A 10,864-nucleotide genomic window follows, 5' to 3' on the forward strand; every position below is an offset into this window, starting at 1 on the left:
CGAGGGTCCGTGGAGGCGCGACAGCGGGACACGGAAAGGCGCGCGACGGCGGCGGGGACCCTGGAGGCGCGCGGCGGCGGAGACCCAGTAGGCGCGACGGCGGGATCGGGGAGGCGCGCGGCGGCATGGATCTAGGAGGCGCGCGGCGGGCAGGTGGGCTAGGGTTGCGCGCGGGACGCGGGCTGGAGGAGGGTGACGCCGCCTGGGTGGGAGGAGGTGGGCGCCGCCGGGATTGGAGGAGGTGGGGCGCCGTCAGGGAGGGAGAAGGTTGGCGCCGTCGGGTGGGAGGAGGTGGGCGCCGCCTGGGCGGGACGAGGTGGGGCGACGCGGGCTGGAGGAGGGTGACGCGGGGAGCCGCCAGGGAGGGAGGAGGTGGGGCGGTTGGTCGCCGGGATTGGAAGATGTGGGGAGCCGCCGGGATTGGAGGAGGTGGGGCGGTTGGTCGTTTTCCTCAGGGGATTTCGCCGGACTCCGTCACCGGCTCCCTCGCGTCGGCTACCGCCGCCGCTCGCTCGCCGGCGACGACGAGGTAGGAGGCGGATCGGATTAGGGAATGGGCACGACGAGTGGGGGTGGGGGGGCGGTTTTTCCTTCCAGATTGGGGGAGGTTAGAACGGGCGGTTCAGTTGCATGGCGGTGGGTTTCGGTTCGGGGCTAGTAGTTTTTGTTGGATCGGGAGTAGAAGGTGGTTTGAGGGGGTTCTAGAATAGCTATTTTAGAACCACTCTTAAGGGGGGTTCGAGAATAGTTGGGCTCTATATATATATATATATATATATATATATCTATATCTTTACTATTAAATTGCAATAGGTGACTGGCTGGTGTCACAAACAGGCCAAATAATTTTCGCCGTGGGCCTATTTGGAATTTCATAGAGGCCCACGTCGCCCATCTGAACAAGTCTCTTTGATTTTGGTTTCATTCCGGTGGGACACAGGATCACGTCAGGCTTTTACATCCAAGATTTTCGTTTATTTCCTGTGGGACACAGGGTCAGGTCAGGCTTATATTCAAGAGGTATCGATTCCGGACTGCTTATGGTACTACGTACAGAAGAAACGAAACAGAGCTAAACTTGGGGGTAGCTTATATGGAAACCAACCAAGCCAGATCCTAACCGGACTGGATCAGTTGTTTATTTGGAGACTCGTATATAAGGTTGACCCATGGCAGGTAAAACCTACACGTATTTCTCACTGGGTACGTGTTCATTAGAGGGGCGTACCACACTCGGAATTCTTGTTCGACGTGGCAATTTTCCAATCTTGCTCAGAAACTAGCTACGTATGGATGTAGCATGTATGTATGTAGGCCCATCACCGCCATGGTTAAGACAAAAAAGAAAGTTGGTTTGCTGACCGTGAAGCTCGCATAAAAGCATCAATCCAGTGTTGTCATGCTTCTATATCAACGGATTACATGCTCTAGAAATTTAAATCCTCGGTCAAGTGCTTCAAGGTGGTTTTAGCAACTACAGTTTTATTTTCACTCTGAAAATTGATTTTTTTTTTTTGCAAGGTCCTTAACGTCAGGTCGATGGTTCTACGCATTGACACAAAATTAGCAAAACCTTTACTTTCAATCAACTGTACATGTTTTTTCACGATTGCCCAGTCCTTAAATACTCAGTAGCAGCATTCACAATTGTATATGGGCAACGCAAGGTGTCCCCGGGGATCAAAACCTACGATCCCCCGGGTGGAGAGGCCGACACATGTTCTTCCAATGGGTCAAAAGATGAGAACAAATGCGCTGACCAAAAATCTCCAACTATTCTGCAGCCTCCGTCTCCGACCTTCGCCCAAATCTCTCGCTCCGGCACCCTCTCCCACCACAACTCCGCCTCAAGAAACATGCCGCTGCCTCAAAAAAAAACCCGGTGAGGTCCTCCGACGTGCTCCCTTGGAAGCAAGGCTCGCAGCACCTACACCCTCGCCTGGCACCATCCCTCCCCTCCCCTCCCCTTGCAAGCACATTGCCTGTAGCAGCGCCACCTACCATGGCAGCATTGTCCCTGTCGTCGTCGTCGATGGCCATTTGCACCACCCCGAGCCTTTGGACCACCGCAAGTTGCCGTTGGCAGCAGCACCGTCGGCCACTGGCGGAAACAACGTCCTCCGCCAGGAGCAACGCGGTCCTCCGCCGGAAGCAACGCCGTCGAACTGTGGGAGCAACGTGGCCCTCCTCCGGGAGTAGCAGTGCCCGCCGCCGGGACCAATGCGGCCTGCCGATGGGAGCAGCGGCGCCCGTCTATTGGAGCAGAGGCGTCGGTAGCTGGGAGCAAAGCGACCGCCGTCAGCTGGGAGCAACGCGACCCACCGATGGGAGCAGACGCGCCCGCAGCTTGGAGCAACGCGGCCTGCCGATGGGAGCAGCAGCGCCCGTCGATGGGAGAAAACGCGCCCGCAGCTTGGAGCAGCGCGGCCTGCCGATGGGAGCAGCGGCGCCCATCGATGGGTGCAGTCGCGCCCGTAGCTTGGAGAAACGCGGCACACTGATGGGAGCAGTGACCCCTGTTGATGGGAGCATAGGCGCCTGCCGCTTGGAGCAGCGCGGCCCGCCGATGGGGGAAGAGGCGCCCGCCCCTGGGAGCACCGCCGCCCGCCGATGGGAGCAGCGGCGCCCGTCTATGGGAGCACAGGTGCCCGCCGATTGGAGCAACGCTGGCCACGGTTTGTCCACGGCGGAGGTGCGATGGTGAGCGTCTGGTCAGGTCGAGCTCGCCGAAAAGGATCGGGTGAAAGCACCAGCAGACTAGGGGAGAGGATTGAGGCGAGGCACGACGCCATCGGATGGGGAGAAGCGACTGGAGGCGAGGCACGATGCCAGCGGACGAGGAGGAGCGAATGTCGCCGGCGGGTACCTCCTTCTGTGGTTTTACGTTGGTGAGAGATATTAGGTGGAGAAGAAACGTGTTGGGACTTGGGAGAAGAAGAAAGAAAGTAGGAGCAGATAGGAAGGTGAGCGGGACCCACCACCCACCGGGATGCGTGTTGCATGCTCGACCCGGAGAAAAGACAGCGACGCATCCTCCGGGTGATCAACAACGTTTTCATACCCCTTCTCTCGAAAAACCAAGCTAGGTTGTGAGTCGCCTTAGCTTATCTCGAAAATGGCTATAAGTGGTTGTTTTTTTGTCCGAGTTTTCAAACTGAAGCCTAAATTAGTTCTTTTTGTTATACATCTACAATTGATATGTGATTGTGTATTATGTCCAGTTCTATTTCTTGTCTCTTCATATGGTGCATTTGTTTCCTGCAGAAATTGATGGTTTGTGTTAAACTCTGAAGGTGCAACCTCTGTTTCTGTTGCATTTTTTTTTCATGTAAATACTGACCTACTAACCGGACCTCATTGTGGCGGTTGTTGTTCGCAACAAATTGTCAATCTCTTAAAAATATTTCCACCAACTATAAAACTATGGCATGCCAAGAGCATGCCATTGACAAAAAGCTTAATTGTACTTTAACTTCCCTTTCTGAGATAAAAGGCATGAACTGTTCAATCATTTGGGTTCCATGTATGAAACATTTATATCATTCAAATTCAGAATGGCCAATATTTAGAATAAACAGTCTTATGACAAGTAAAAGATGATGTTATTTTTTTTGAGGATAATTAGTCTTATAGCAAGTAAAACATGCTGTCATGTATTAGTCTAAATTTAGCTGTATGTAGACATTCAAAATTGATAAAGATAAGACATCTTTAATGGGAAAGAGTATGTCATTTTGTCCCATAAAAACTAATTCTCAGTAATAAAACACGACGAGCCATAAATGAAATGTATAAAATTGAAATTAACCCGTAGCAACGCACGGACATTCAACTAGTATATATATATATATGGAAAAAACAGTTCATAGATGTAAAAAAAAGACATGAATCTGTGCTGAACCAAGATACGACTTGCGGTACTATCAAACAGATCAACTTTGAATAGTTCTGAATAAATAGCTCTCCGTGGATTAATAGCAAAACATGACTCACGCATGCACCATGGGTGTTGATCCTTGCCGTGGCTCGTAAAGATGAGCCATCGATGGAAGCGGGGCAATACAGGGAGGCAGTGGAGGGGTGCAGGTCGCACAGGGTAGTCAGGCGAACGCACCATCGTTCACACCGTCCTACGCACCGGCGCGTGGCCGGTCGGCGAGCAGCAGCCCGTAGTTGTCTGTGACGTCGGAGGCGAGCCGAGCAGCAGGTCGGTCGCCGGCGTCGAGGTCATCGTGGTCCAGGCCATTTGGGGAACACCTGGCCGGGATGCGAGGTGCATTTCACAGCCGCCTGCGTTGAGGTCATCGCGTGGCCGGGACACGAGCAGCCGCCGGCACCGTGGTCGTGGCGTGGCCGGGACGCGAGCAGCCGCTGTTGTCGAGGTCGTCGCGCGGCCGGGGCCGAGGTCGTCGCGCGTCCAGGACACAAGCAGCCGCCAACGTCGAGGTCGTCGCTCGACGGGACTGTCACGAGCCGTCAACGACATCGACACTCCATCTGTTAGACATTGTAACATGTATATGTATTGGGTATAGGATAGTATCCTACCCCTCTACGTATAAGACTTGTAAGCCACGGTTGGGGCGTTTCCAACCCAATATAACACGTACCCGATGGCTCCAACGAGCCAATCGTTTCCGCCATACAATTCTATATGGTATCAGAGCAGGTCCTCTCCGTGACCTAGCCGCCGCCGCCGCCTGCCGCCGCCGTCCACCTCGGGCCGCCGCCGCACGCCGCTTCTACAACCAAGAACAAAGACCACGACCACGATCTGCCGCCGCCGTCCTCTTTGGGCCGCCGCCGCATCCACGACACGACACGACACGACGACCACGATCTGCCGCCGCCGTTCTCCTTGGACCGCCGCCGCACCGACGACACGACGTAACACCGCCACGATCTCAGTAGCCCCTGTCGAGCTATGTCTTCGTCCTCGTCAATGGCGTCACTCGCCACCAGCCTGGGACCGTCGCCGTCGCTGAAGCTCAAGCGCGACAACATGCTGTTCTGGAAGGCCCTGGTTTTTCCGCGCCTTGGGTGTGCTCTTGCGTTTGGCCTCCTTGATGGCTCTGACGCCGCCCCGGACAAAACCCTAGAGGCCACTGATTCAGATGGGAAGAAGATCACAATACCAAATCCTGACTATGCAACTTGGGCTGCTCGGGATCAGTTTGTTCAAGGGTGGATCAATGATTCACTTTCGCCGGACATCCTAGCACACGTCCTTGACAAAACCTCCACTGCTGATACATGGGAAACTATTTCCAAGATGTTTGCTAGCGCCTCTAAGGCAAAAGTTTCCCATCTGCGTACCGCCCTCAACACCACAAAGAAGAAGGAGATGACTGCTGAACAGTATCTCTCCAAGATGACAGGCTTTCGATCTGAACTTGCTGCTGCGGGGAAAACTATTGATGATGAAGAGATGATAGGCTACGTTACAGCTGGCCTTGGTGGTGCTTACAACTCGCTAGTTGATAGGGTGGATCATACACCCGGCATTACCCTTGATGACGTGATGAACCAGATCAGCGCCTTTGATATGCGCCAATCTCTGCTGGCTGACAGTGATGATACTCCTTTTGTTTCTTCGGCAAATCTCAGCAATCGTCCTCGCAGTAGTTCAGTCCTTGTTCAGGACATTCGCTACGATGATACCAGGCGCCGTGATGATGACAGGCGTCGCGATGAGCCACGCCGTGATGATCGACGCCGCGATGATCGGCGTCGTGACGAGCCGCGCCGCGATGATAGGCGCCGCGACGATGATAGGCGCCGCGATGACTGGCGTCGTGATGATAGACGCCGTGACGAGCCCCGTCGTGATGATAAGCGCCGTGATGATAGGCGCCGTGATGGAGGAGGCAAGGGACGGCCAGATCGTGCCCCCACCCCCTTTGTTGATGTCCGTTGTCAAATCTGCACGATATATGGCCATCCTGCCACTGCTGGTGGCGTTATGGGAATGATGACTCTGATGATGATGGTGACCGTCATGATAAGGCTGCCCATGCTGCAGCCTATGGCATCGACACCAACTGGTACTCCGACACAGGCGCCACTGACCACATCACGGGAGCGCTGGACAAGCTCACCACTCACGACAAGTACAAGGGACATGACCGTGTGCACACTGCAGATGGCAATGGTATGAAAATCAGTCATATTGGTCATTCAATTTTGCATACCCCTAATCATTCTCTGCATCTTAAAAATATTCTTCATGTTCCTAGTGCATCTAAAAATCTGCTGTCTGTTCATAAGCTTACACTTGATAATCATGTCTTTATTGAGTACCATCCTTTTTTCTTTTTGATAAAGGATCTGGCCACAAGAAGAATTCTGTTTAAAGGTCCCTGTCAAGATGGTCTCTACCCGCTAGTGCCTTTCTCTACCGGGTCATCCTTCAAGCAAGTTTGCAGTACAATAAAGTTGCCATCTTCTACATGGCACAGTCGTCTTGGGCATCCGTCTTCTTTTGTAGTTCAGCAGATCATTAGGAAACATAAACTTCTTCATACACCTGAAATAAACCCCTATATTTGTAATTCTTGTCAGTTAGCCAAGAGTCATCAGTTGCCATATCCTGTGTCTACCAGTGTATCCACTGTTCCTTTGGAACAAGTGTTTTCTGATGTATGGGGTCCTGCACCTGTTTCTGTTGGCAAGCATGAATATTATGTCAGTTTTATTGATGATTTTAGCAAATTCACATGGATATATCTTCTTAAGAAGCGCTCTGATGTTTATCAAGTTTTCCTTAATTTTCAGCAACTTGTTGAGCGAAAATTTAATAGGAAAATTGTTACTATGCAAACCGACTGGGGAGGTGAATATGAAAAACTCCACGGTTTCTTTCAAAAAGTTGGTATCACACATCATGTCTCATGTCCCCATGCTCATCAGCAAAATGGGTCTGCTGAGCGCAAACACCGTCATATAGTGGAGGTTGGCCTTGCTTTGCTTGCTCATGCATCCATGCCTCTAAAATTTTGGGATGAAGCCTTCCTTACAGCCACATTCCTCATTAATCTTCTTCCCAGCAAAGTCATAAATTTTGATACACCCACAGAGCGTCTTCTTGGAGCCACACCCAACTATGAGTCTCTTCGCATTTTTGGCTGTGCTTGCTGGCCAAACTTGCGCCCCTACAACAAACGAAAGCTGTCGTTTCGGTCGGTTCGGTGTGTGTTCTTAGGATACAGTCCTCACCACAAAGGTGTCAAGTGTCTTGATCCTTCTACTGGACGTGTTTATATTTCTCGTGATGTGGTATTCGATGAGAGCGTCTTTCCCTTTGCTGCTCTCAATCCCAACGCTGGACGGCGTCTTCAAAAAGACATCCTTCTCTTGCCCACAAATACATCATCACATCATGGGGATGCAAATATTGATGACTATATGCCATTGCCTATTGTGCCTAATGTTTTTGTTCCAGAAAATGTTACTCTAGATGCTCAAGATGATGCAGGACATGATACAGAAAAAGATACTGCAGAAAATGTCTCAGGAAATGATGAGGAAGAGCACTGCCAAGTGGCAGAAAATGCCAAAACTGGCAGCAGATCCCATGTTGATACTGCTGTTGACCTGGCGGACGTCGATTCCGGAGCTGATTCTCCCGCGTCGGCCTCCGAGTCCGCGCCTGCGCAGCCTTCTGCGTCGCGTCCGCACACGCCACGTGCCGGCGCTGCACAGGGCGTGGCTACGGGCGGGAGCTTCTCCCCGCTCCGCACCAACCCAGTGTCTCCACGTCGTAGTCTGTCGCCCGGGCGTCGTTCACGCTCCGCGTCCCCCACAAATCGTCCACGACTGCAGCGACATCGCTCCACGTCCCCCACTTCAGGACCCCGACAGCGACAACGCTCCTTGTCGCCACCTTCGTCGTCTGATCATGATGTCGATGGTGGCTCGGGTGAGGAGCATGAGGAGGATTCTTCGTCCACACCAACACCACCTCCACCACCTCCGGTGCCAAGGATGACGACTCGATTACAAAAAGGTATAAAACAACCTAAGAAATATACTGATGGCACCATTCGATATGGTATGTTGACTTCCACAGGTGAACCTAGCAATCTTGCTGAAGCACTTGATGATACTCGCTGGAGTCAAGCCATGCAAGAAGAATATAATGCTCTGATGGAGAACAAGACATGGCATCTCGTTCCTCCTAGTTCTACTCGTAATCTCATAGATTGCAAATGGGTATATCGTGTCAAGAAAAATGCTGATGGCACTGTTGATAGATATAAAGCTCGTTTGGTTGCAAAAGGATTCAAACAAAGATATGGCATTGATTATGAGGATACTTTCAGTCCAGTGGTCAAAGCAGCAACTATTAGACTTGTTCTAACTGTTGCTGTTTCCCGTGGCTGGAGTTTGCGGCAGCTAGATGTCAAGAACGCGTTTTTACATGGCGTTCTGGAAGAGGAGGTCTACATGAAACAACCTCCAGGTTTTGAAAATTCTCAAACTCCACACTTCATATGCAAACTTGATAAGGCCCTTTATGGTTTGAAGCAGGCTCCTCGTGCATGGTTTTCAAGGTTAAGCAACAAGTTATACAGTCTTGGTTTTGTTCCTTCCAAAGCTGATACATCATTGTTTCTCTTTAACAAGTCTGGCATTATCATATATGTGCTAATTTATGTGGATGACATCATTGTGACAAGCTCCTCAGATAAGGCTATTGGTGCACTTCTTCATGATCTCAGAGACGATTTTGCCCTTAAGGATTTGGGACCTCTTCACTTCTTTTTGGGCATTGAGGTAAAGCAGACTTATGATGGTCTTCGGCTCACTCAAGAAAAATATGCTGCTGATATACTTACTAAGGTTGGTATGCTTCAATGTACTACTGCGCCTACACCTTTGTCCTCCAGTGAAACTTTATCACTTGTTCAAGGAGATCCTCTTGGACCTGAGGATAGTACACAGTATAGGAGCATTGTAGGTGCTCTACAATATCTGACATTGACAAGACCTGATATATCCTTCTCAGTAAACAAGGTCTGTCAGTTTTTGCATGCTCCTACTACCTCTCATTGGTCAGCTGTGAAAAGGATTCTGAGATATATCAGAGGAACTCTGAAGGTTGGTCTTACATTTAGAAGGTCATCTTCACTATTACTGAGTGCTTTTTCAGATGCAGATTGGGCAGGTTGTCCTGATGATAGAAAATCCACTGGAGGCTTTGCTGTATTTGTTGGACCAAATCTCGTCTCATGGAGTGCTAGGAAACAAGCCACAGTGTCACGGTCAAGCACTGAAGCTGAATACAAGGCAATTGCTGATGCTACAACTGAGTTGATATGGGTTGAGGCTCTACTTAAGGAGCTTGGTATAAAACTGAGGCAAAGACCATGTCTATGGTGTGATAATTTAGGAGCTACATATTTGTCTGCTAATCCGGTTTTTCATGCTAGGACAAAGCATATTGAGATAGATTTTCACTTTGTTCGAGAAAGAGTTGCAAATAAGATGCTTGATGTTAGGTTTATTTCAAGCAAAGATCAACTTGCTGATGGCTTTACAAAAGCTCTCCCTGTAAAACTTTTAGATGCTTTCAGAACTAATCTCAACCTCACTCAAGGTTTAGATTAAGGGGGAGTGTTAGACATTGTAACATGTATATGTATTGGGTATAGGATAGTATCCTACCCCTCTACGTATAAGACTTGTAAGCCACGGTTGGGGCGTTTCCAACCCAATATAACACGTACCCGATGGCTCCAACGAGCCAATCGTTTCCGCCATACAATTCTATACCATCAACCCCGAGGACGAGCAACGCATGGCCCGACTTCCGCAGGAGGTCCGTGCCATCCGCCGCCGCCTGGACAAGCACGAGCAATCCTCTGCCGACACATATGTAGCTCTGTCCGCGATGCAAGGTGAGATGTCTTGTATGACCCAGATGCTAGCGTCCATGTCGTACGCTAGCGTTGCAGGGATCGCAGCCGCCGACCATCCCAACCTACCCACCACCCAAAGACACCTCCTTTCCACCCCACCACCACCGCCCCATGTCTCCCTGTCGCCGATCTTGGAAGTCACCACCCCGGCAGCAACGCCAGTTGCCACACTCCCAACACCGCCCCAATTCGGCGCCTTGACGCCGGAGCACCTGCCACATCCAACCTTCCCTCCAAAAGCCACAACCTTTGCGCCACCCACACCACCAGTATACACATACACCACTCCACTAGTCGCCACTTCCATCACAAACACCATACCACCACCGATCCACCACATACACCAAGTATCAAACCCACACACCCACCCCCAGATGTATCAACAAACATCTTCCCACCAGCCAAACCCCTCCTCCGACCCCAACACCTCCCAAAACCCATACTACCCACAACAATACCACCCACCCTTCAACCAAAAGCATCAAATTCCACCACCTCACCAGCTCACACAACAGCAACTACCACAGATCCATACTCCACCCCAAAACCAGCCAACCACGCAGCAAAACCATCACACCTACACACAACCACATCCTCCACAGAGATTTCCTCCTCCACAACACTATCAAAACAATTATGAGGGGCATCTGCGTACACCACATGTAGAATTGTCTATTTTTCTGGGTGAATCACCGAGGGCCTGGCTCCTTGAATGCGAGGACATTTTGGAGCTCGTCAACATACCCACAGAACACAGGGTCAAGTGGGGTCTAGCACACATCAGAGGACAGGCAAAGACATGGATCAGTACATCAGGCATCAACCTACAAACGTTATCATGGCAGCAATCAAACGTTATCACTGCATTTGCTCAAACAAGTGACAACAATGAATGCATATATAGATTCATATGAAACATGGATGACTCAAATGAAGAGGGAAAG

General features: G+C 50.7%; 1 protein-coding gene across 1 annotated transcript; it reads left to right on the forward strand.

The window, feature by feature from the left end:
- The first annotated feature begins 4,942 nt into the window (after positions 1 to 4,942).
- On the forward strand, positions 4,943 to 9,609 carry LOC139839275 (uncharacterized). Its single transcript, XM_071829322.1, has 4 exons — positions 4,943 to 5,570; positions 5,665 to 5,954; positions 6,007 to 6,151; positions 7,442 to 9,609. The coding sequence occupies exons 1-4, from the start codon at positions 4,943 to 4,945 to the stop codon at positions 9,607 to 9,609; spliced, it is 3,231 nt and encodes a 1,076-aa protein (XP_071685423.1).
- Positions 9,610 to 10,864: the final 1,255 nt, after the last annotated feature.

This window comes from Lolium perenne, chromosome 4 (genome assembly GCF_019359855.2).
Source record: "Lolium perenne isolate Kyuss_39 chromosome 4, Kyuss_2.0, whole genome shotgun sequence".
Taxonomy (NCBI): Eukaryota; Viridiplantae; Streptophyta; class Magnoliopsida; order Poales; family Poaceae; genus Lolium; species Lolium perenne.

Bases quoted from the DNA above. Each gene is read 5' to 3' on its own strand.
- LOC139839275 (XM_071829322.1), top strand. From the start codon at position 4,943: ATGGCGTCACTCGCCACCAGCCTGGGACCGTCGCCGTCGCTGAAGCTC. The intron at 5,955-6,006 runs GTGGCGTTATGG...CGTCATGATAAG, and splicing joins TGGCCATCCTGCCACTGCTG to GCTGCCCATGCTGCAGCCTA. The intron at 6,152-7,441 runs GTATGAAAATCA...TTTTTGTTCCAG, and splicing joins GCACACTGCAGATGGCAATG to AAAATGTTACTCTAGATGCT.